Here is a 25543-nt window from a genome sequence, read left to right as displayed (position 1 = left end):
ATGCATTTCTCCTTCATCGCCATTGTTGCTGCTTTGACAGCATCTATGCATGTCAGTGCACAGTGTAACATACAATGCAAATCAACTTCAGATTGCTGCACAAACATGGTTTGTGGACTTAGCGTGAGTATGAGCAGGTCGCTGTGCAACCGGGATTCAACCGCATGACTCACCTGCGCGCCTTAGAATGGAGTTATGAGCTGCCTGCAGGTTCAGAATTGAGCCGGCAGTACGAAGGGCACGTGGGGACAGTAAGTAATGCTTCTGCTTTCGCTTTCGTACCATGGTTGACAGTGCAATGCCTAGTTCGCAGTCAATCAGTACGTTGTTTTGGGACAAGTTTTCGTATTGCTCGAGCAATGTGGATGTTTGAAATGATCGATTGTGCCTAGTCCTACTCGTAGTTCACTGAGCTTCAAGTTGAGTTCGAGGGGCTGTCGAAAGTTCAAGTGTTGCCGGAGCTCCAGCTAAAGCCATTTCTGGCATTATGGTTTGACCGGTCAACGATGCTAATTGGCTGACTACGCTACTATCTGCAATCAACATCCCCGTTACAACGACAAAGAGAAACTAGGAGACGAGCAATTCATAGTCAGCTAACTAAAATGCCAATGCTATCCATGGGACTCACAAAATTATTAGCACGTCTAAGCTTGATCTGGCTGGCCAGCACCAGTAAATGTCTCCCTGCCTTCATACCACGCTTGAAACCCATCTGGAATCGATTGCATTTCCGGCGCATTCGTCGATAGGTATGTGGGGATGACCGATTGCTCCCTGTCCGCTTGAAGACTAAATAGTATTCGCGATGCAAGAACGCTGTGCAAAACAATCTGAGGTCTAAAATGTCGAATATGAGCTTTTGACGACATATATATACGACCAGGCTAACGCGTTTAACATCTCGCTGTATGAGAGCTAAGGATCTGCTCAGTTCTTCGGAGCCTACGTAATCAGGAAAGAACTCACGGGGAACACAGAGATTACAATCACATTAAGAGTGGATATCACTATAGAGATATCAGCACTAAAATCATAATAGCAACGGTGTTAATACTTGTGATGCAGGACATGTAGAGGAGTCCATCGCCGTAGACACTCCTTATTAACGTGTTATGAAAACCAAAATAGCGCCGATATTTCACAAATGCAGTGGCGAGCATGAGAACTAGAAGTGAATCGTCAGAATAAGATATTTGAATTAATCACCACCTCACCGATCTCGAAGAACATTAAGAGTCCATACCCAAAAGCACTGCTACGAGCACCCTCAAACGTGCAAGGCGGGCCAGCTGGAAAAAAATGAATATTAAGACTAAGAGGCGAACTTTAGAACCTCGCCTTCTGGGTTGCTGAAATGGATAGGGGCAGCACTTAGGATCACACACGTCACCATGATGGTCTGCACTATATGGGTTAGTGATGCACACGGAAATAGAGATATCATTGTACCAAGCCAAATGATAAAAGAACAATAAGATTAGCCTTTTTGTTGCCGGAGAAGGCATGAACCCTGGCAATCAACAGACCTGTCATGAATGTGAATGCACGCTGTAACATGGTATGCCAAAACCAACCTTCCGAGGCAATGACGCCCAAGAAATGTAAGCCTGTGAAATGTCGTCGTAAAGTTACATCATGAAAGCCGTCTGGACCAACCATTTACAGCATCGTTAAAAGGTGCACACTATATTTCAATGTGAGTTGTAGTTGATACTGCGCTGATAAAGGGTGTGCTCACATCTTGGGTGCCCCATGTCTTGACAGCGGCTGGTTAATAATCAGCTTTGCATTGTAGCGCACACCACTGTATCTCACAATACGAGGTCATAAATGCACCAGCAAAAGGTACATATCGTGAAAGTGTGAAGGTAATACGAATAATTCCCCACTTCCGTCCCCAGGTCCATTGGATCTACAAGAAAAATTAGCGCCGAGACATGAATGGCTGGTTCCACTGACTTCAGAATGTGACGTGATAAAGTAATCATAAATCTAATGATACATGAGACTCGTTATAATGAGACAGAAACGATACGACTTACTAGGATTGCTGATGCAGCGACTTCAGAGTAAAAGAGAGTTGTGAATAATGACAAGCACCGTCATCGGCCAACCTTACCGTTAGTATACTTTGGTAATCAGAGGCATTAGAGGAGTCGGACTGAACAAGCACAAGTGAATTACCTTGGCTAATTGCAAACCGAAGGTGTCTGAGGCTGACATTTTCGAGTGATACAACAGATAAATGGTAGGCTGTTGAGAATAAGTACTGCAGCAGTATGCACTGCAACACCGTGCACCGCTGTGATCGTAGATGGCATGTAGCAACGGTTGTGAGTACGAAGAAACATGAGGCGCTCAAACTGATGGATGAGCATAGATGATCATACATTGATGCATGGCACTATGTTGTGGTTGTCGCACTATGCTGTGATTGGAGTACAGCATGCATGACGGTCCAAAACTTGGAGATTGTCGCTGATAGCGGCTTACACCGCACACAGTGTACAGAAAGTCTAGCTAACATTGTAGACAGTCTGGGGGCAAATCTGTCACAAAGTCCGGGGTTATTGTAGTGATAGCTGCAGCGCTGATGATGGTGAGGAGTTTACAAAATGCATGCCGGGGCCGGGATCCGACTCAAATCGCGTGTGGCTGACGTGTAATCTCGTGTAATACTGACGTAAATCGGGTACGTGGTGTCCGAGTGCCAATGCTCTTACACCGGATCCGAGTAGTGTTGCCGCGAGGCGAATCGAATCGAATCGAGGTGGAAATTTGTGGTACCTCGACACAGTTCGATACTTACGAGTTGCAACGAGTTTTGCGCCTCGTTCGACTCGCGAGTTACTAACGAGTTCGGAATTATGCGAACCGGTGGTTCAGCCAATGAGAAGCCAGGGATGCTAGATACTGCCAACGACGATTTTTGCAAGTAGATACACGATGAGCAGACAGAAACTACAATAAACTAGTTACAATCGATTTCCCTTGCATTTGCAAGCAACTGATCGAGCTCGCGAAGATTCCCGGCAGCCATTAGCTCGTCAACTGCTCTTGAAGTCACAGGTCCAGATATCGTGTAGTCCTGCTCATTAGCTACCAGGTCCTCCGTAAAATTGAGGCGGTCTTGCTTGTAAGTGAACTTCAGAACTTGTAGCGCCTCGAGTATGGTCGGAGATAGGTTGCTGCGCCGTGAGTGCAGGTCTCTTTGCTTGATGAAAATATGCGCTCGGAAGGCACCACTTGGAGTCTGGAGTGGAGACAATTAGGGTTCCGGGAATTTGCACCAGGCAAATTAGCCCGGCAAATTTACCCTGCAAATTTACTGTGAATGACAGTGTCAATTTCACACCCTCGAAAACATAGTGTCAATTTGGGTGAATTTGTGTCTACTGGACCCAGAACACCTGAAAAGCTTAAATATGACATCCTTGGTGATCAACGACCTGAGAAGCCAACAGTTGTTCCACCACCTGCCCGACCACCTATGAAACGAGATATTGCCATGAGCGACTCAGATGACGAGACCAGTGAGGGACAGTGGCCTGATGATGATGATGATGTGAGCCTCGATGGAGAAGACAGCGACAGGTTCGATGTTGGTGATCACATTAACTTAGCATCAGGATTCCTTCTCGATCTTCTCTCAGACCAGCCTGTGCAGCTTGAGCCGGCTCCCGTGAGTCACGGACCTCCATCCAAGCTGACAGCTGACGCTGTGACTTCGTCGACGACACCGATGGATGGCGAGTGGGAGATATGGGAGTCTGCGGAGTAGATTACAGTCAATTAGGTGAAATTCACCTGCAAATTAACGCAAATTAGCGTCAAAAAGCTAGAGCTTTCGGGGGCTCTGCCCCCGAACCCCCGTCAGTAAATTTGCGTGAATTTTGTGTCATTCACACCTGTAAATTTGGCCCTCTGCGAGGGCCATGCTAATTTGCCGGTCAACCAGACGCCATACCCTAATTCCCGGAACCCTAGAGACAATGTACCTTGTTGAGAATTCAAGTGTTCAGGGCTGAGATGACTCGGAGGAAATGACCATGGGCCAGGATTCTGCTGCAACGACATGGGGTAAAATGTTGCTCGCAGCAATAGCTCTGAGCCACGATGATATTTAAGTGTTTTACTTCAATTGAAAATTTCAGTGTCCAGTCAGGGTCTCAATAGCCGAGAGTGACAATCCAGATTCCAAGTTCTTTTGGATGTTGGAGGGGAACTTAGCTGCCAATCTGTGTGCCAATTGCAATGAAGGGATACAACAATAATGACCATTATGATGTAGTACAGGGGATTACGATGTATGGATGTAAACTACATGAACTCGTTTCTAACTCGCGAGTCCAACGAGTTGTAACTCGATTTAGTTCGGAAGGTTCGAGTTGAAACGAATTGGGTCATTTTCGAGCCGAGCCAAGTTTAGCTCGAGTTGACCTCACCTCGACAACAACACTAGATCCGAGATACCTTCGTAATGTGTTGATTCAATGGCCATGGCGTTCCAAACATGGTAGCGGCTAAAATTCTCAAACTCATTGTGATGACTCAAACTGACTTCCGATGGTGTCCGAATATCTACTTCTAAATGCACGCCCGGAATTACGCTTTCACAACAAGTATAGTTCTTTTTCTTGCTGTGAAGGCTGCTCTAAACTTCGAAGGAGCAGCCCATCTGTAATATCCGGTTATTACCTTTACAAGGGCAAAATTTTGTTGTGCGCTCCATGAATCGTCCGCAGTTAGCACCGACCAATCCATCGCCTGGTGGTCCACCTATCAAGGCTATGGCATCATTCCTGATGTCACGTTTACCGTCGCATGGTCACCAGCGCGAACTAACAAGTGCATTTGCACGTCAATTATCATCAAGGAGGTCAGTAGTTTACCTTCACTCTCAGGATACGTGACTAACACAGTGCGCTAGGAATATCATGACGGAGGTCTCAAACAGGGCCCATGATGGCGTGGATGAGTATTATCATTGTCATTCTATGATTTCTACTCATCGTGATTTGTTTAGCACTCCGTCTCCCTCACAGCTTCAAGTCATGCCTTCCTGTGCCTTGGGATGGGGGTTCTTCTTTCTCCCCTCGGCACACCCGGTCTACAGATCCCGTCTCTGACGGGCTTACGTACGGATAAACTTATCCGAGAGCAGCCATTCGCTCAGCATTTCCTTTTCATGAGTTGAAATTTCCATAAGACTACCTGTAGCCCCCGCTCAACTCAGGGAAAACCTGTCTTCGCTCTCTTCTTTCTAAGCTTTTATCTGTTTCTACCTCCAAGTTCACTTGGCCACACCAGAACCCGAAATGTCTGCGCAGTGCGTTCCGTATCCATATGGCCTCCCAATATTAATCGTCAACAGTGATGATTGCTCATTTCGGCAGCCTCTCGAACTTGAGCATAGTGGACTCCGGACAAGATTAGGCAAGAGTTCGTTATTTTTAGACAAGTTCAAACATCCACATTGATTGCTCGAGCAGTACGAAAATTTGTCCAAAACCAACTGTACTTATTGGCTCCGAACTAAGGTATTACACCATCAACCATGATACCAAAGCGAAAGCATAAACATGACTCGCTGTAGCGATGTGCCGCTCAGGTTGTTGGCTCAATTTTCAAACTACATCGACTAGCAGGTGTAACCTGCACTCTAAGTGCACAGATGAGTCATGTGATTGAATTCTGGTTGCACAGCGACCTGCTCATACTTGCATCATTATCGGCACAAATCAACTTCTGGCAGCAATCAAAGTCTGATGTGGAAATCTCCGTCTCAGTCTTACATGCAGTGACAGACATAGATACTGTCAAAGCAACAACAGCCGCGAGGACGAAAAAAACGCATTTTCTGTGCCTAGGCACGGTCGATCATTTTAGATACATTCCAACATCCACATTTCTCGAGCAGTACGAATTTTTTCCAAGAACAACCGTACTGATTAACTCCGAACTAGGTAAATTGCACTCATCACAAAGCGAAAGCCGAAACATGACTCACTATCACGACGTGCCACTCAGGCTGCCAGCAGCAGGGTAACCGGCTCGCAGATCGCATCGTTATTCTAAGGGGCGCAGGTGAGTCATGTGGTTAAATCTTTGTTGCACAGCGACCTGCTCACACAAATCAACTCATCGCAGCAGTCGTCTACTTTGCATGTTGTTCCTTCGCTCGCACATGCACTGACAGACATAGATGCTGTCAAAGCAACGATAACGGCGAGTATGGAGAAACGCATTTTCTGTGCGAGGTGATATGGGTTCTTCTGAAGGGAATCTCGAATGATCTCTGAGGATGAGGGAACACTGTAGGACAACGACCAGCTTTTATATCCTGCATATGCTCATGGGCACGACTCTCATTGATTTGGCAGAACTGTTGGAACAAATTTCGGCAGAACCTGCGGGAGCGTATTCGATTAACAACGACCATTGAATCATAACCTGCCTGCAGGCATCGGCAATTCCCTTCTTCGTAACCACAGAACCCTCGCTCGAATCATCGGCCTCTCGTCCTAACACCTCACTCTTCGCTTCATCATTTGAACCTGCACTGACCCCGCCAGTGCAACGACAGAGTCAAGAAGTTAGCATCATTCTCGCGGATACTTACAGATCAATGTTAATTAATCTTTAGTGAAGCTGGTATTGCAAGTCATGTCACGTCCGCGGCAGGCACGGCCGGCCAAAATGAGTGAGGCAGTGGACACCAGGTCGCAGAATGAACCGGTTGTTCTTTCAAGACTACGCAAATAGCGTGAGTGGAGAAATTTGTATTTCTGAATTGCAAAGAGTGGAGTGCTGCCAGAGACGGTTCGAATGAGTGATTTATGCGAGAGAACTCACTATTGTGAACTACTATACTAACTATGGCCCCAGTGATGGCAGGTTGTGATACAAGGGTCGTAATTGAACACGCTCCTGCAGGTTCTACCGAAATTTCTGCCGTCTGACCTGAGCAATAACAATTCTGCCGGATTGATCAGAATCGTGCTCATAAGTGTATGCAGGATATAAAAGCTGACCGTCGTCCTACAGTGTCCCCCCATCCTCAGAGATACTATTCAAGATCCCCTCAGAAGATTCTATATCACCTCGCACAGAAAATGCGTTTCTCCTTCGTCGCCATTGTTGCTGCTTTGACAGCATCTATGCATGTCAGTGCATATTGTTTGAACACACCTTGCAAAACAACTGCAGATTGCTGCACAGGCACGGTTTGTGGACCTAGCGTGAGTATGAGATCGCTGTGCAACCAGGATTCAGCCGCATGACTCACCTGCGCGCCTTAGGATGGAGGAATGGCCTGCTTGATTGTTAGTTAGGTTACAAAATCGAGCCGGCAGTACGACGGGCACGCGGGGACAGTAAGTTATGCTTCTGCTTTCGCTTTGGTACCATGGTTGACAGTGCAATGCCTAGTTCGCAGTAAATAAGTACAGTTGTTTTGGGACAAGTTTTTGTATTTCTCGAGCAATGTGGATGTTTGAACTTATCTGAAAAATGATCGATTGTGCCTAGTCTTACTCGTGGTTCACTGAGCTTCAAGTCGAGTTCGAAGGGCTGTCGAAGGTTCAACAGAGCTCCAGCTAAAGCCATTTCTGACATTATGGTTTGACCAGTCAACGATGTTAATTGGCTGACTACGCTACTATCCCTTCCATGGACCACTGCAATCGACATCCCCGTTACAACGACAAAGAGACACTAAGAGACGAGCAATTCATAATCAGCCAACTAAAATGACAATGCTACCCATGGGACCCACAAACTTATTAGCACGTCTAAGCTTGATCTAGTTGGCCAGCACCAGTAAATGTCTCCCTGCCTTCATACCACGCTTGAAACCCATCTGGAATCGATTGCATTTCCGGCGCATTTGTCGATAGGTATGTCACTGTATGTGGGGATGACCGATTGCTCCCAGGCCGTTTGCTTGAAGACTAAATAGTATTCGTGATGCAAGAACGCTGTGCACAACAATCTGGGGTCTAAAATGTCGAATATCATCACGTAGTGCTGCTGTGGTCCGGTTCCGAACCGAACCGTTCGTATGGTGGACGATAGGTTATTGCCGATTTGCCGCCACTTATTTGGAAGTCCGATCGATGTTTGTTCTCATGGTGCGACTATTTTTAGTATACCCTTGTAAATCAGCCCATACTGTCATATAGATATATCCTAAGTGGACTATAATCCTAAAAGTCCGATACATACTCTTCTTTCGTTATCCATCATCCAACAGGATGTATCCAGGATATATCACTCATTAGAATCACGCTGGCGGCTTCCCATGCTTACAAATCACAGTTCTACAGGGGGTTGAATGCTCCATATGGATATTTGGCAGTTCACCTCCGTTTGCACCTTGCCATTGCCCCTGCCTTCCTCATTCTCCTTGATCCGGGATGATCGATCAGCAGGTGGCGATAGGATCTGACGATAGGATCACTTCTTGTACCTGTCAAGAAGTAATATGGCTGACACACTGCACAGCACTTTGACTTTGTGTTCGAAAATGTGTTCTTCAACTGTGAGAACAAATTGCATGACTACCAAGGCTTTCAAATGCACCTGGTAACCTCCAACCTCCTGCTCTTCGGCGCCCACCAGAATGTTCTCCCAGACGCTTATGGAGCCATCTTGTGTACCCAGCAAGTTTGGATGTCAAAGTACGAGTGCCTATGGATTGACCCGCTCGTGTTGGTCCATTGTCTGAATCCATGAGTCTAACTTTCATTACGATTGACTCCCTGATTTAGTCTTACTAGTTCTCATAATCGTTAATACTTGGGGCAGTACAACTCGAAGTACTCTTAAGTATGAGTGCCTATGGATTGACCCGCTCGTGTTGGTTCATTGTCTGAATCCGTGAGTTTTAATTTCATTTTGATTGACTCCCTGATTTAGTCTTACTAGTTCTCATAATCGTTTATACTCGGGGCGGTACAACTCAAAGTACTCTTTCAGACACTCATTTTCCTTTCAGTTGAAGCTGACTTCTTTGAGCTCACCACGATCAAGTAGGTCTTTCAGCCTGGCATCCAGAACAGACACATCTTTGGCACCTGTGATCACCGAGCTCCAGCCACGATAACACGGCTCCGTATTTCCTACTTAGAGCGTCCAAGGGATCTTAGCATAGTCTGGGCTGTCCCAACTCAAGATGAGCTCCTGCATCAATGCATCAATATGTTAGTTCATCTGGCGTGCATTTAAGAGATCCTTGCAGCGAAATTAAACGAGATTAATACTACTACTATCACTACTAGTATTTGTCAATTGTGACACGAAGCTTTGGGCTGTGTAATAAAGTATCATGTAGCTGTATACTTACTGAGTATGATACGGTGTCCGTGCGTGGGATATTGGTCTCGATTTTTACGCTACATTTCAATATTCATTTCGCTTACTGCAGCTTAAACGCCCAGCCTTGTCGATCAACGTGTCAAATAATGTTAAGAGTACGTATCTAATTAATCTCATCTGCTGAGATGACTTAATGTCGACACTATGAAAATAGATGGCTCCTCGTAAATGGACAACATCCGAGCAGGAGGTGTGGCTTGAACCGTGGTACCAAAAGTTCGCCGAAAAGCAGAGTGACAAGAGTAGAAACCACCAAAACTTTTTTGTGGACCTTTATGAAAAATGGTTCGAGGCGTTTCCAGAGCCTCGCCCAAATAATATCACTGAATTGGGGCCGTTAACACTGGGAGAATATGATAGTGCAATTCACACACGAAAAGCCGTAAGCTTCATTGAAATTTTCAAACCAACAACACTGAAAATGTTTGATAGAAATTACATACGCGATTCAAAAATAATTTTAGTGGGACAAAGGCAGGGCGACAAGCGAAAGCCAATGCCAACGACGTCTTTGACGCTGTTGTGCAGGAAGATAACTGAATGTGAAAAACCTACACGAATGCTTCAGGAACACTGAAGCTTATTCCAAGTTGTACTATGCTGATCGTGTTCAGAAATCCATCCAAGAGACGCTCAAGGTTGCACAAGCAACACAATCACTCACCAATGGTCAGCGAGTAGCGCTATTGAAAAAAGAGACCGCTACTCTGTATGCAGGCGAGTCTGAGGAGATCAAGGCTAAAGTGAGGGAGTACATCCATGCACAGAAGGAAGAGCGCGGTAAGGAAAAAGCCGAGCCTTGGAGTGATGAAGATCAGCAACAGTGTGTCCTGCTCGAGTTCACTGTGTAATAGTATCACCTGACATGCACAAAGGAATCTTACCAAACTGGCCACCATTGCGAATCAATTCCTCAAAGGCCTCGCTGATGCCACTGGTCTATCCTTCAGCCTTCTCGTTGGAGGTCCATCTGCCGAGTTAGGTGGAATGATTGATGTCTGGAGGTATGTTCTACATCAGAGACTCAAAACTCGAGAGTCGAAATGACACTCAGCTGGACAGCTTCCATGTTGGAATGACGAAGCTGGGCAATAATTTTAGTCAGGCTTACCCTAAATTTGAGAGCGAGATAGTGGGACCATTCCGAGATTATCTGTATCGTGTGTACCATAAGTGTCATCTTTGACCATCCGTGACACCTTGTACAAAAAGGCTTACCTTTTTGATAACAGCGGAGGCCGCAATACTGAAAGATCAGAAGATGGGGGGAGCAAGCAGCTCCAGATCATCATGGGGAGACAGCGTGTGCGATGAGAATCAATCGTCATATCCTGTGATGGATGAGCTGTCCAAGTGGGATAAATCTTTGTCAGGCACGTTGGGATCGCCGGATATATCCGAGTTTCCTTCTTCGTCAAATGCTCCCACACTATCCTCTCCAGTGTCAACGCTGCCTTTCAGTTCTGAAAATATCATCTCTGGCGACAATCAACCAAACTGGCAGCTGGCCGACGATGGGTTTGATGACTTCCTAGAGACATTGGCCCAGAATCTGCCCATGTCAACTGTTGACTACTTGATGTCACATGTTCCACCTTCGGCTGAGACACCTTCCGTTCCGGTTCCGGTTCCGGCTGTGGCTGAAACACCCTATTGTCCCCTTCCGCCAGTTTTCCCCCGTTCTGTCCATGGTGCTTATGTTGACACGCCCGAGCCATCTGATGGTATGCCCCCAGCTGATTCACTTCCTAGTGGATTCGCGCATCCCACCGCACACCTTCCTGGAAATGAGGAGCCCAACAGCAACAGGCCAGACGCACTCCCTCCATCTTCGATGGCAGAAGACCATACAGAGGACTCGTCTCCTCCATCCACCTCGTCCCACACTTCTGCTTCGGCAAATGTTGTGAATGAGGCTCAAGCGAATGAGGTTCAAACAGCGGAGGTTCAAACAGCCAAGGGGGATGACAACGGTGGACTCCGTAGAACAAGGCGTGCACACATCCCATCTACATGCAACAGCATCGCCAACTCAATCGGCAACAATTGCAAGGAGAACGCACTATTGAATCTGGCTTCAAAACGCAGCCATAACACTGATTCATCCGCTCGTGCGGGCCAGCAAGCGAAGTAAGTCTCTTCTTGTGTTTTTACATCTCTTCTGCTCATTATCTCGCACAGAAGGCCTAGAGTGTGACATCACACAGGAGAATACATCCTCAAGGGCTGATAGTACCTCTGCGGCATATGTTTAGAGTCATCCTGTACATTACTATACCTAATACTTGAGTCTTGTTGCTAATATACTCGTTCCTATTGACCAATCAACTCGAATTTGAACATTTAAACACGGTACTGTCTGAACTTTGAATGTTTGGTGCGCAGGCTTCTCGATGATAATGATAGTTATGAGTCAAACATGCGAGTTATATACATATGGGCCAAGATGCAAAATATTAGCCTATTCAAAACTCGTAGTTCTGGTACAAGAATCCGTTGAGCAAATGCACGACAGCTAACTCAGCATCTCCGTCACTTAGCGCGTGACAGTAAATGTCTTCCATCATGGCAATGGTGTCCCTCATGCTCCGGCAAACTTGGTCTGCAGCACGCCACTCATCACAAACCCCGCATAGTTGAAGGATGCCATCTTGCCCTCGAGTAGCTCTCTCGAGGAAGTCCTCGATACTCGACATGGCACGTTTGAGGATTTCTCGATCCCCGTGGCCTCCAGGAGCGTCCGGAATAGATTTGGTGTATTCGGCGAAGACGCCCAAGGTGAAGGTTTGCGGCGATCGAACATGTTGCATGAAGTCGTCCTTAGCGTATTTGACCACGGCAATGCAATCAGCCAACGTCTCTCTAAGAACAATATTATATACACATCTAAGGCATTAATATTTAGAACTCACAGTGATTCGTGGTGATCATCTGAATGGTCATCCGTGCGCTCGTCATTGCTGCTATCACCGTCCCCTTGATGGTTTTTGTTAGCATGGTATCTCTCCCTCCTCTTTGCGAGGATCATCTCACGGCACCTGCATCTTTTATCAGCATTGGGGATTAACCGAACTAAATGTCGCACACCTGGCATAGTACCGTGTGCGCTTGGCTCTCATCGCCTCGAGCTTAGCGGCCGCAGTTTTATATTTTGTTGGGGGGGCCATAGGGTAACTATGAGAGAGATGGTGAGACGATAGAGAGGAAAAAAAGAAGATGAAACCAAAGAGAGTTCAGGAAGCTTCAATTCGTCGGACCGTATTAATCACAAGCCTCCGTGCAAGGATTATGGCTTATGGGCCCATGGTGCTGATTCATACTACCGTCTGCATAATGCTGTAGATATCAGATGTGAGTGCGGTGCATGACATCAATGATAATTGGCACTTTTCTCGTTGTCAGACGGTGGGTGAGTGACCGCTAACTCATCGCTGTAGTGTAGTTGGGTGTTGTTGGTCCGACCTTAACAGATTCAACTGGAAAGGAGTATTAATGCGGTCCCGCAATTCAATATCCAATGTTTAAATTTTAAGTCGCATTTGGAGTGAACTAACCTTAGTATCATGAATCGTTGTCATGAGATGGGGTACATACATCATCCTGAATTCAATTGATCGATTTGTTAAGTGAGTTTTGGTCCGACCTTATTAGATTCGACCTGGAAATGAGTATTGATGTGGGACCGCAATTCAATATCCAATGTTCAAATTCTAAGTCGTGTTTGGAGTGAACGAACCTTATGTTATTCGTGAATCGTTGTCGTGAGATGGTATACATCATCCTGAATTCAATTGATTTGTTAAGTGAGTTAGACGACCAATGTAGGGGACATGTAGTACTACTTTATAGCATGGTAGGACTGTATCAAATGACGCTACATGTTCAATGCTGTGACTGTTAGACTTAATTTAATTCTTCCCAGTCACATGAGCACGTCACATTTCAGACTCTCACAGATCACCCGAGTCAATGTTCGAACGTTCAACACTTGTGCTCAGGCAAAATACTGGTGAGTATCATATGAACTATCAACTGCTGGTATAGACTGACTACTCACTTAGGCACTATAGGTTGAAGTACTACTACCTTCCAGCCCGGATGCTTCGATGTTTGGCTTCCAAGGCTGGTAGCGCTTCCGCTTCGATGGTACCTACCATTCAGGTTTGCCTTGTGGCTCAATATTTGTTGCTATGGGCTGGGCTAATCTTCTTCAGAACAATACTGCATACGAAGGTACAGACAATGCTCTCCACACCTCGAGTTACCCTCCCACTGCTGACTCGTACTAGTAACATCTATGTCAACAATGTCGATACTCATATGTGAGTAGCGTACATACTCTAACATTTTTTGTCTGGGCTGAAAATTATTCGTTTGGTAGCTTTTTCGTGGTGCTTCCTGCAAGATTCGTTTTGTTTAGGTCCACCTTGTGGCTCAACATTTGTTGCTATGGGTCGGGGCGATCTTTTTAAGAACCACACTATACACGAAGGTACGGACTATGCTCACTTTCTCTGAGCTTTTAGTGAAACTAGCCCACAGCCGAGTTATCTTCCTGCTTATTCGCGCTAGTACGTCCATGTCTGACACTCAAATGCTGACGCGCGAGCAGCGCAACATGCTCAAACAGTTTTTACCTGGGTTTAAACTTGTTCGCTCTGGGTCTGTGGAAGAGCAGGATATGTTTTGGGAGAACATTTTCACCCAGTGGTTCACAGCTTGGCCCGAACGTGCAGTACACTACTCTGGGGCACCACAGGAGCAGGATCTGTCCGACTTACAACAAGTGTTGCTCAAATTTGCGATTCAATGTCGTCAACGAGTACGTTATTTATTTCCTATGTAGTTATAACATATATTGATTCGATGATGACACAGCAGATTAAATCGTTTATTTATGCAAACACTATTGGCAGAGAGACGCGCCTGGTATCGTCCACATTGAACGACTTTTTTAAGGTCAAGAAGCTGGTGAGGTTTGTTGCATAATTTATTCATCGTAACAATAACACTCACAATAGCACAGACAGCGTTGATGCGGCGATGATGGCATATGTTTGTAGATGAAATATTGTACTAGACAGTGTCATTTTGTTGCTTCGGTATTTAAGTCAGTTTCAATTATCCATTGTGATATATCGCTCGTGGTTCTTAACAACCTTCTAGGATTCTCCCACAGCGCATATGGTATGTATGTTGGCTTATGCGCCACTGGATGTATCACCAATTTACGTAGTAGTGAAATTTAATGTGTTGACACCTAGACAGGCAGTGTTAGCCATGTCACAGTCTGGACGCACTGGGTGTCCCTCTAAACGTCCCAAACTTGTCAGGCATACACTGCTAGACCCCAATCAGCCCTCGAATCATGTCGACAGGCATCGCATATTCAGCTTGCAGCGTAGTGGTCAAGTTGGACTTCGGACATCTTACATTCCTACTAGCTTGCCTGAAAAGGAAGACAAAGATATACCTGCACGCACTCTGCCCACTGGTGCTGACCCTACTGCACACACTGACAATGATCCTTGGAATGAGACGGAATACTTTGACCCTGCATGTGAGGTGGATGATGCCTTTGGAGTGCCTGAGGTACCAACGGCCGAAAAGAGACGCAGGAGAACTGCAGGAGTAAGCCTCCAGTGTTACGAAGAAGCTGTATCTAATCTCAGAACATATAGGACAATCCCATGTCCCTTTGGCTACCAGAACGTCAAACATATGTGAATGAATTTATACGACTGGAAGGAAGAAGTCAGGGTGCAGACACCCAATGCAAGTGTGGTAGCCATGATGCAGTTTTCCGCTGTCAAGATTGTTTCTCTGTCGAGCTTACATGTCGGTCTTGTGCCGTTGGATCACACCTCAACTCCCCACTCCATAGAATCAAGGAATGGAGAGACGGATTTTTCCATCCTGTCTCTTTGAAGTCCATGGGTTTGCGAATACAGCTGGGTCACCCACCAGGCACTACTTGTCGGAATCCAAGACCTGCCTTTGGTGACAACTTCGTGATCATCGACATCCACGTCATACACCTTGTTGGACTCGATTTTTGCGGATGCGAGCACGAAGTTTCACACTTCAAACAGTTGCTCCGTGCACGCTTATTCCCTTCCACAGTAACCGACCCAAGAACAGCAGCAACTTTTGCTGTTTTGGAGTCCTTTCATATACTTTTGTTCGAGTCTAAAATCTCTGCATACGAGTTCTTCCACGGCTTAGCTCGGCGGACCGACAATACTGGTATAACACCCATTCGTGTAAGTCTATCCTCATACCTCTTTGCAGCATACTTACACCAGTGCAGGATTGTTATTCAGTGTTTCTCCGAATAGTCTATCAGTGGAAAAACATCAAGGCACTCAAACGTTCTGGCTGCGGCCATAATCCTGCTGGCGTTGATGCTACTCAAAATGGAGATCTAGCAGTTCTATGCCCCGCGTGTCCTCATCCGGGGAAGAACTTACCCGATGACTGGAAAAATTCACCTGAGCAGTGCGTAATTGTCTGAGAATACAACAAAACAACTGACACAACGAGCTAGATGGAAATTTGGCCTTTTCCTTGCTATAGATGCCAACTTCCGTCTCAAGCGCCGGATGGTGTCAAGTGACATCAGAGACCCCGGCCTCAGCCAAGGATGGGGTTATTTTGTTGAGGAGAAGGAATATAAGTGTTACCTACGTGCAAACGGTGAAACCGTCCAAGAGGTGTGTGTTTGATGATCTCTTAAATTCGTGTCTGACAATCATCTGCATCTCCAGAAAAGCAGCTGTGTTAGCCACAACACAGTGAACATGGCGGACACAAAGTCTGAAAAAGGGCTTGCTGCCACTGGTGTGGGAACCGTAGATTGTGCGCGCCATGATATGAAATTGGCTAACGGTGTTGGCGACTTACAGAAGGGCGAAAAGTAAGTTGATTCTTTGACACACGCTGTCCATCTCTAACTCATGTCGTCTTAGATATCTCAATATGGATTACCTTGTGTTCTCGGCTCTCGCCAGGTTCTCTACACTGTCAACAATCAACTTTTCCTATGACATCGCTTGCCAATGGCACAAGAAACTCTGGGATCGCTTGCCCATGCTGCCATCTCATCTTCAGTTCGACCGAGACGGTAAGACTATCAACTACTTTGTGCCGAAATTTCACCTTGCTGTGCATATTGAAATTTGCCAGACTCAATTCTCATTCAATTGGACTCCGGGCGTGGGACGGACTGATGGCGAAGCACCTGAGCGCAGTTGGGCAAACATCAATCGTGTAGCCAGTAGTACAAAGGAGATGGGCCCTGGAGCCCGACGTGATACGCTTAACGATCATTTTAGTGATTGGAATTGGAAGAAAGTTACAGGCCTTGGTAAGTGTTTAGTCTTTGTGAATGTATAGTGCTTATATCTCCTTGCTCTAGGTAAAGTTATGCTACGAAAAATCACAGAAGCAGTCGTGGTTGAGAAGGAGCACCGCCTGGCTCTCTGGGAGCTTGAGGGCTCTATCAATGAGTCAGAAACAGGAGCCGCTTCCCTCGCTGCATGGAGGACAGAGATAGAAATCTGGGAGAAGGACCACTCGCAACGCAACCCATTCCAGAGCAGAGTTGACGGTAAGTTGTTCTTTGCAATGACAAAAAATTGCTCACAAATATACAGCGATGACCCAGGCGGCTGTGCGACTCAAGTTAGCACAACGGGATGCAAAAGAATTGGAAGATGGGTCAGCAATATCACTCCATGCCGAAGTTACCTGCAGTGTTCTCATTAGCACTGGTATTGACTTGGAAGATGCCCAGTCAGTCGTTTCAACTCTTTCGCACAGCATTGCTGAGTATACTTGTATTTTTAGACGTCGTTTGCGTGTTGATTCCTCCGCGCTCGGTCAGCACTCAACTGATATCCAGAGGACTAAGATCTTAACTCGAAGAAACGCACTTCAACGTCGCCTAGACGCCTGGACCGATATTCAAAGACTCTACATGCCAGCGGTTCCAAACCTCCGAACCTCTGCAAGCCTCCCAACCCATGCCAATGGTGACAATAGCGGCTGTCCAGTCCCAGATCTCACCTCCGGAAAGGCAGAAGACTTTCAGTTGCTTCTGCCTTCTGAAATCTGTGATATTGTGCCATGCGACAAGACGCTCCTTGGAACGGAATGGTCTCTGCGACTTGCCCAAGCCAACGATGCTCTGAATGACTGTTGTTCACAAATCCGACTTCGCCGTCAGCTATATCAGTTCAAGGTTCAGCATTTACGCGGCCAAGGGCCCAACACCTGTGCACGCAAAACTCTGGATACGGTTGAGGAACGTCTCACCCTGAGCCATGCCAAATATGTAAGCGCTCGTGAGGCGCTCGTCTCCTTGGCTCGTCACCTTGATCGGATAGGATGGGAGCACAAATTGCAGCCTTTGAAAAAGGCACACCTCAGACCAATTGGGGACTTCAGCCAACAGACGCAAGGCACAGCTATCATGTCATGGATTTGGCTGACTCAAGGAATATCTTCTGATGATACCGAGGGAATGCAGGAATGTAAGTTGGTCCGAGTCACTCTCGCTCTTTTGTCGTCGCATGCTGAACTACTGCGATAGCGCTTCGTGTCGAGTGGTGTAAAGCCCGAGCACGTCGTAATAGGTGGTCGGAGGAGATCCAGCTCTTGTTGGAAGAAATGCAACACATCCTTGTATTTCTTCGGTGGCAGGGAGACTCTTGGGACTCCCATGCAACCCTATGAACCGATGGGCAGCCAGAGTATCAGGAAGGTTTGATTGCATATGCTCGCCGTCAAGCTCACATCCGACGAGGTTTAGTGGCGGCTTTTGCAGAACATTGGAAGAGAGTGCCGCATCTTGTGGCCTCGAACTCGGATACTGATCCATGTACTGATGATTTTGACGAGGGGATCTCTTTGGACGCACCTCCTTGTGAGTACATCGAGGGACCCGATGAATAAATAGCGTTTTGTACCCTGTACCGTGATTGTGAAAATTAAATTGATGTGCTTCTTGATCTCAGAACTACATAGTGATATGGTACCTAGAGAGATCGCGAGATTGCTGACAACAAAATAAGATCTCAAGATTGTGAAGACTAAAAACAATATGTTCCCGGGGGATGCTGATGACAAAATGAGATTTCGAGATCGCGAAGACTAAAACAATATGTTCCCCGGGGACGGGCGGCCACTGTCCAAGAGTTGTAGATACCATTCTGAGACGTTCGGTAGGCTGGCTGATCGATAAATATACAGAACAGATATATTCCAGAGTGGATAACTAGACTTAAAGATGTATCGAACTTTTAGGATTGTAAGCCATAAGGATATATCTTTCTGCCTGTATCCTGTGCCTTGCAGACTCTCAACGTGTCATATGACATCGCTTGCCAATGGCATAAAAAACTCTGGCAACGTATGAATGGATTTCCGATTTCAATGCACTTGGATTTCATATCAAAGGCTATTAACTTTTTTGTCCCTAAGTTTCACCTCCCGGCCCACATCGAGAAATGCCAGACCACTTTCTCATTCAACTTCAAGCGAGGTGTTGGTTGCACGGATGGCGAAGCTCTGGAGCGCGGGTGGGCCAACATCAATCCTGTTGCATCCAGTACGAAGGAGATGGGCCCCGGTGCGAGGCGCGATATGTTAGATGATTTTTTTGGAGATTGGAACTGGAAGAAAATTGTGGGACTCGGTACGTGTATCCATTGTGCCGTGACGCTAGTCTCACCTGGATAATTAGGTACTATTATGCTACGCAAAATGAAAGAGGCATTACCGGAGCACGCAGATCATCAAGCTGCACTTAATGACTTGGAAGAAGGATTAAAAGAGGATTACGGAGGGCTCTAGATCAGTGGCGGTCGCAAGTAGAGGCCTGGGAGGACGACCCGTGTCAGCCCAACCCCTTTGAGCGAAATGCAGACAGTGCGTGATTCTATTGATTGAACGACACCGAGTGACTCATTTGTTGTAATCCTAGTCATTACACTGGCTTCTGTTTGGTTAGCACTCGCGAAGGAAGAAGAAATAGAGATTCATAGTGGAGCTTGCCTCACACTGCACGAGGATTGTTCTCCAAGTGTACTGATTAGCTCGGGGCTCGAGCTCGAGGAGCATCAGTGCGTTTCCTTAGATACTTGCTTGCAGCGTCACTAAATTTTTCTAAGGCAACGCTTGAGAGCTGACAAGGCCAGGTGTGGCTTACATGTTACAGATACTCAGCAAGGGAAGTTGCTCGAGCGGAGTAACGCGCTACAGCGCAGAATCGACGCCTGGGTAAAAATACAAGAACTTTACATGCCCAATATCGCTGCCATACGACTCTCCGATAAAGAAACCTCTGCAGACACCACCTCTGTACCTACTTCCAAAACGTTCAAGTTGTGGCTACCATCGGAGATCGGCAGGTTGGCACCTTGTGATGAACGACTGCAACGGATGGAATGGAGATTAAGACATGCACAAGGTCACGATGCTCTCCGTTCCTTGCGCTCCAGCCTTCGCGCGCAGACAGCCGTTCTCAAATATAAAGATCGCAATCTTCGAGGACAAGGAGCCAATACTCGGGCGCGCAGCACGCTCAAGACAATTGATGCAAGAATCGAGGCTGCCGCCAGCAGATACGAAGGTGCACACAAGGCTCTAGTGATTCTGGGCGGACTCTTGAATGTGTCCGGCTGGCAGTCGTCACTGCGTCCTTTAAATCGCAAGGACATTCGCTCGATGTCTGACCTACTCTGGGGTGAATCGGAGGGCAGGCGTAAATTGTCGTGGATATGGAACATGCGCGGTGCTGGAGGAAGTGAAAAGGACGACAGTGGGGCTTTAGAAGGTATGCACGATATGACAAAACAGTATTCTTGCTAACTGACGGTGCCCTAGACATGCGGATCGAGTGGTGCAAGGCACGCGCTCGTGCGATGCGTTGGGGGGAAGAAGTAGAATTGTTGCGAGAAGAAATGTGCTGTATAGTGGCATTTCTGATGTGGGAGGCAGGGCGCTGGGATGAGAGGCAAGATGGTGTTATACCAACCAGCATGGAACATCGGGACGGGTGCGTGGCATACGCAAAGCGCCAGGCTTACTTACGTCGAGAACTAGCCACTTCATTTGAAGCTCGTTGGGCGGAGACCCTGGCTCAGTCTGATAATATCATGGATGTAGATTGAGCGTATCAGTAATTACATGTTTTGCAATACATTTCATGCTACTTTTTGCAACACACCATAAGAACGGGAGGGAGGAATTGCAACGGTATTGAAGGGCGGGATGCATCGGTTTTGAAGGGCGGGATGCATCATGGGAGATACATGAAGGGCGGGCAGCGGGGAATGGAATGCATCCGAAGCGACAGGAATGCATCAAGCATGAAGGGCGGGCAGCAGGGAATGCATCAGCAAGAGGAATGCATCAGCGAGAGGACTGAAGCGATGATGCATTAACCTAGAAAACGCGATGCATCAATGAGAGGGATGCATCAAAGGGCGGGAGGGATGCATGAACCTAGAAAACGCGATGCATCAGTGAGAAGGATGCATTAGCCTAGAAACGTAGGGGAGGAAAGAGCGCTACAACTGTAGGGAAAATGCATCACAGGTACGCTACAATCACAGCAAATAATGCATTACAATGACATGAACCTGTGTATTAGCATTGTCAGTTGAAAATATTGAATTCGGGTGGTTAGCCCGATAGTTATGAGGCTGAAGATGCAAGTTCGGAGTAGTTGTCAAAGTCGGCATGTCATTTGACGTCAGCTACAACAGTACTTGATGGCAATAGATATTAATGTACCTGGTAGACACAAAGGCTAAAGTTCGACCAAATACTAGTAGTGACCTGCGGGCACCCGCGGGTAGCTCGAAATTTGGATGTTGCTGCCTGTACCCGCCCGGGTAATACACCCAAGCCAACCCGTGACCCGTAGCACCCGACCCGCACGCTACCCACAGGTTCCACCCGGGCGGGTACCCGGGCACTCTCTACCGAGGACATCCAGGAAACGGCCAGTCTGGGGCCAAAGTCTGGGGCGGAGTCTGGGGTCAAAGTCTGGGGCTGCGGCTGACGCGTGCGGAGCTTAATTCTGAGTTCCAATTATATCTGGTCACGTTTGCAATACCAGTGTGACCCGTCCATTGTGAGTTGTGACCCGCCCTTTGTGACCTCTTGCAGGCCGCACTGCACTTGGTGACATCAATGATCTCGATCAGTACTCAGTACTCCCAGTGAGAATCAGCTGTGCTCGAATAGGGCTGAATGTGTTGAAATGTGCGTTTGAGAGACAGCGCACATACTCGCGCATTTCGCTCGATATCCGGACTGACAGCATATTTTCTATAAGACGGGGCAGTGCCCCATGTGCTCTATTGTGCTTCTTTTATATTGCGCACATTTAAAAGGCGCATTCACGCACACTCGCGCTGTCCTCCCAGAATGTGCTTAAATAGTGTCAAATATGCTTTGATTGCTTAGTAGGTATTATGCGGAATACAATCGGTATACGAAAGCAGCTGGAAAATAGTGAAACCGATGCGAAACAGGTGGAGTATACCTCGAAAGTACGTTGAGAGCCGAGCATAAACGAAATAGACAACAGCCTGAGAGCGGATCGCAAACATCGAGAGCCGAGCAGAAAGGATGTAGACAGCAGAGCAGATCGAAAACATGTTGAGAGTAGACAGCGGAGGAGATCGAAAATGGGAAGCAGAAAACACAGCAACGAAGGTGCGGCAGACACTGGTAGCAGAATCAAGACACGTTGAGGAAGCACAAGTGTTGGGACAGTGGATTGACGATCATAATTTTGACTGGTTTTGGTGCGGAGAAGCACGAACATAGCATGCTAACTGCATGTGGTGAGTAGATTGGCGGGTGTGTCGGCAGCCGCTAGCCATCTACGACGGGCACACTAGTACTGGCAGGAGGCACGATGATGGCGGGTGGCTTTGGAATTGTCACAAAGCAAACACGTGACAAAAACAATTCAAACTCAGCCCGGGTCAGCCGTGTTTGCCGAACGCCCCAGACTCTGGCCCCAGACTCCGCCCCAGACTTTGGCCCCAGACTGGCCAGATCTCTGACATTCACTCTCTACCCATGTCAGGCCCTACCATAAGTACCCAACATCGCTGTGCACAACAATTCAGGAAACAATATTGCGTCCATTTTCTATCATTATTCCTATAATCTATCATCTGATGACTGGAAGACAATCATGAATTATAGAAAAATGAACATTGAAAACTGCTATCTCAACCGCTATCGAATCCGCCCATTAGGACTAGCCGCGGAAAGGGCCCCGGGTTGCATGAAGGAAATCAAACCATAACTTTTACTGACTGAATATATAACCAAGCTTACAAAGGCCCTTGGCGCTTCGTCGGAATGCTGTTTACAAGGAAAGCCGCAGCCGTCTGGCTTTCTCTTGCCTTTGAACGGGTTCTCACTGCACAAACACCTCTGTCAAGTCACGCGCCCTCATCCTTTTACCCGGTGGTCGAAAATGATCTTGGACAATGGAATCTTGATGAAGGACCTGCGGTGAACACGACAGGACATCTAGTGTTTGAAACCGCCAATTCCTTGCTTCAACACTGGGCAAATACCCGTCATCGTATTGGTATGTTTGAAAATATTGAACTCCAACCAGATGGGTTGCGACTTATCATTTACGTCCTGCAGGTCATACAATAATCCCAGGGACTATTCCCGTGGGCACGCACCTCTACCATGGAGCTCTCACCGGCCCCCATTTACCGACCGCCTTGGATTGGGTGGCTGTAGAGCCAGACCACTCCAAATTGTTCTGCAAAGGGTCAATCGAAACAGGGTGCTGGCACCTCACCCTTGCAGTCACTCGGCCGATGAAAGTGCTCTATTTTGACGGAAACAGCGCTGCGAAACTCTCTGGGGGCACTATGGATACCCAAGATCTCGTGGCATGGTCGGAAATGAAACCCGAGTGGTTGTGGAATGAAGAGCAGCGCATAAAGGATCTGTGTAAATGGGGTGAGAAGTATGGCGTGAACGGCTTTGTGAGGTTCGTTGGATGTTAAGACGCGTGCGCGCGAATGCTTGATGCTGATTTGTGACTCATAGGATGGAAATGAATTTGTGCGAATCCATACGTAGCCCCTTGGTGATTTGTTATTGACGACGGTCATAGTGAAATCATGATCTGCAACTTCACCTCTCACATGGAGATCGTCTCGTTCTTAAATCTCGAGAGCATTCGCATTGGGACCAGCACCGACCCGCCGCCGGTGGGCCCCCATACTGGTGAGCGACTGTGTTCAGTTTTTGACGTAGGTCTGATTTATTATCGGACATCAGTGTATCACGTTTTTGAATTATTGCATTCTGCTTCATGGCGCGAAAATTATCCAGGAGAAACCCGGATTATGCTTGATTTTTCTGGGCTTGTCTCTTTTTACGACACCGCTCTTGTTCCCTCCTTGGTGCCGCGCCGTGTAGGCTTGGACCGGTGGGATCACCGAGTGGCAGCAATATCATCGGAGGATATAGAACGCGTCCAAGACAGGCTAGCCCAAGCGCTAGCACTACCACCCGCGACAACCAGCGGCATTGACTGGAAAACAGTCTTACGCGTGGTTGTCGATCGATATGCCAGCCGCCTGGAGTTCATACAGCACCTTTTGAACCTGACGTTGGACGATGGGTCGATCTTTGACCACGCACAACAAATTCAGAGACAGCTGCGCGCCGTGCTTTTGCCCTACACTGTGTTTGCAGCTCTGCCTCCCAATACCTCCGTCACCGCCAACGCGACAAATTCGTGGGCTGCGCCAGTTTTTCGGGAATGTGCTGCATCGCACGCGGCCTCCATAGCGTATCGTGGAACAGCACTGACGCCCTCCGAACATCTACTCCTGCAGGCGGTGCGGGAAACTACGCATGAAATATGTCGCGTCGTCACGAAGATGTGGGCTTCCGGAATGAATTTTGGAGTCGACGCCTTTTATCCTCCGGAACAACGCCCTGAAGTCCATCACATACATACTCTCATGGGCGAATGGAAGGAGGACGTGACACAGTTAATTTCCTGGTTGGACTGGAGCGTGTGTGCGAAGTGCCGACCGGCCTGTGGTCTCGAGGTAAAAAAAAATCAAGTTACTTGTTTGCGAAATGACTGACCTCGTCGTGTAGGAGATGTGCTACTTGCCTACTTGGCCGTTTGGGTTTCCAACAGCCGGCGCACCACTTCAAGCCCAATGGGACAGTGCTTCTTTATGGCCGGACCCAAACAAAGGGGAATGGAAGAGACCACAACCCAAGTGTATCAGACGGCGGGAGCCATATGGTTTGTAGGATACACGACTCACATTACTGTTGACATATACACATCTTTTGTACAAAATTATTGCATTGGAATTTAAGCGCGCTGCGCTATACTTTAACGCATGTTATCATTCGAACGTTTTGATGTGTTGGCTCTTTTAAATTGTGATTTTTTTAAAAATCCGACATTGAGAGTGATACACTCTATGTAGGACAGTACTATGTAGTCCTGGAGCCCCGTGCTCCAAACTAAATTGTGATTGTCAAACGTAGTAAGTCACTCTCTCATCTCTTACATCGACTACAATATGAGTACAGACCAACAAATGCATTTGGCGGTAACTCGTCGCATCTGAACAAACCAGCACATCAGCTCGTGCCCGTCTTTTGCCAGATATTTTAACACCGCAGATGCTGTAGTCCTGACATCCTGCAGCCATTTTGCTTTATAGCATGGTCAATGACCCCTCAGACCACGATCTCATTCGATCATTGCTCTGACACCGGTGCACTCATAATATGATATAGAAAGATGACTCCGACTGGCAGGCCACGAAGGGTTCCTCTGGGGTAGCGTTTCACTCGCGTATTTGAACCGCCTAGGCACGGTCAGTTAATAGGTAACTTGACTTGACTTGCAAATTGGAGAGACCTTACAAAAATTATTTATGAAGGAACGACTGTTTTGGTCTGCCTATGGGAGACCGTCGCGGCCACTGATAAAAGTAGTCTGAAGGTAGAGATCAGGGAAACATTCAAGCCAAGATCTCTGACAGTCTTCTGAGTTCTCCACTCGCAGCATGAAAGACACTCACTCCTTGTGTGTTGATGTCTGAGCTTCTTGTGACCGTAGACACGA

The 25543-nt window shown here is 47.1% G+C and overlaps 7 protein-coding genes across 7 annotated transcripts; 4 read left to right on the top strand and 3 right to left on the bottom strand.

Annotated features, from left to right (window-relative positions):
* Positions 1–594: 594 nt before the first annotated feature.
* On the bottom strand, positions 595–1134 carry HD556DRAFT_928045 (uncharacterized protein). The gene is made up of 3 exons (XM_041312053.1): positions 1058–1134; positions 988–1010; positions 595–833 (listed from the first exon to the last, which is right to left on the bottom strand). Exons 1-3 carry the CDS (start codon positions 1071–1073, stop codon positions 648–650), a joined length of 225 nt encoding a protein of 74 aa, XP_041155240.1. The 5' UTR covers positions 1074–1134; the 3' UTR covers positions 595–647.
* HD556DRAFT_1406506 (uncharacterized protein) lies at positions 723–2667 on the bottom strand. Its single transcript, XM_041304015.1, has 12 exons — positions 2188–2667; positions 2123–2132; positions 2046–2065; positions 1963–1995; positions 1819–1915; positions 1742–1770; positions 1660–1687; positions 1578–1610; positions 1453–1529; positions 1342–1402; positions 970–1292; positions 723–918 (listed from the first exon to the last, which is right to left on the bottom strand). The coding sequence occupies exons 1-11, from the start codon at positions 2224–2226 to the stop codon at positions 1183–1185; spliced, it is 537 nt and encodes a 178-aa protein (XP_041155239.1). The 5' UTR covers positions 2227–2667; the 3' UTR covers positions 723–918; positions 970–1182.
* A 6868-nt stretch (positions 2668–9535) lies between these two features.
* On the top strand, positions 9536–11515 carry HD556DRAFT_1448275 (uncharacterized protein; the record flags this gene model as incomplete). The annotated part of the gene is made up of 6 exons (XM_041307404.1): positions 9536–9763; positions 9814–9903; positions 9996–10204; positions 10257–10385; positions 10444–10541; positions 10614–11515. 6 exons carry the CDS (start codon positions 9536–9538, stop codon positions 11513–11515), a joined length of 1656 nt encoding a protein of 551 aa, XP_041155238.1.
* A 331-nt stretch (positions 11516–11846) lies between these two features.
* Positions 11847–12548, bottom strand: HD556DRAFT_1312371 (uncharacterized protein; the record flags this gene model as incomplete). The annotated part of the gene is made up of 3 exons (XM_041300645.1): positions 11847–12243; positions 12294–12419; positions 12469–12548. 3 exons carry the CDS (start codon positions 12546–12548, stop codon positions 11847–11849), a joined length of 603 nt encoding a protein of 200 aa, XP_041155237.1.
* A 1412-nt stretch (positions 12549–13960) lies between these two features.
* On the top strand, positions 13961–18336 carry HD556DRAFT_1448273 (uncharacterized protein; the record flags this gene model as incomplete). The annotated part of the gene is made up of 15 exons (XM_041307403.1): positions 13961–14203; positions 14263–14357; positions 14412–14436; positions 14493–14568; positions 14621–15012; positions 15063–15644; positions 15692–15879; positions 15929–16094; positions 16149–16297; positions 16350–16747; positions 16799–16990; positions 17037–17175; positions 17230–17915; positions 17975–18066; positions 18130–18336. 15 exons carry the CDS (start codon positions 13961–13963, stop codon positions 18334–18336), a joined length of 3630 nt encoding a protein of 1209 aa, XP_041155236.1.
* A 480-nt stretch (positions 18337–18816) lies between these two features.
* HD556DRAFT_1538926 (uncharacterized protein) lies at positions 18817–22501 on the top strand (the record flags this gene model as incomplete). Its single annotated transcript, XM_041309701.1, has 13 exons — positions 18817–19078; positions 19237–19311; positions 19394–19505; positions 19554–20218; positions 20269–20440; positions 20834–20909; positions 21169–21281; positions 21339–21454; positions 21559–21654; positions 21862–21944; positions 22064–22110; positions 22171–22241; positions 22299–22501. 13 exons carry the CDS (start codon positions 18817–18819, stop codon positions 22499–22501), a joined length of 2091 nt encoding a protein of 696 aa, XP_041155235.1.
* On the top strand, positions 22462–24714 carry HD556DRAFT_1276906 (uncharacterized protein; the record flags this gene model as incomplete). The annotated part of the gene is made up of 5 exons (XM_041299245.1): positions 22462–23005; positions 23068–23425; positions 23485–23499; positions 23552–24500; positions 24553–24714. The coding sequence occupies exons 1-5, from the start codon at positions 22771–22773 to the stop codon at positions 24712–24714; spliced, it is 1719 nt and encodes a 572-aa protein (XP_041155234.1). The 5' UTR covers positions 22462–22770.
* Between the last annotated feature and the right edge of the window lie 829 nt (positions 24715–25543).

This window comes from Suillus plorans (genome assembly GCF_016647745.1).
Source record: "Suillus plorans strain S12 chromosome Unknown HD556scaffold_73, whole genome shotgun sequence".
NCBI lineage: Eukaryota > Fungi > Basidiomycota > Agaricomycetes > Boletales > Suillaceae > Suillus > Suillus plorans.
Note: the sequence above shows the minus strand (reverse complement) of the source record. Positions and strands in the feature narration are given on the sequence as shown.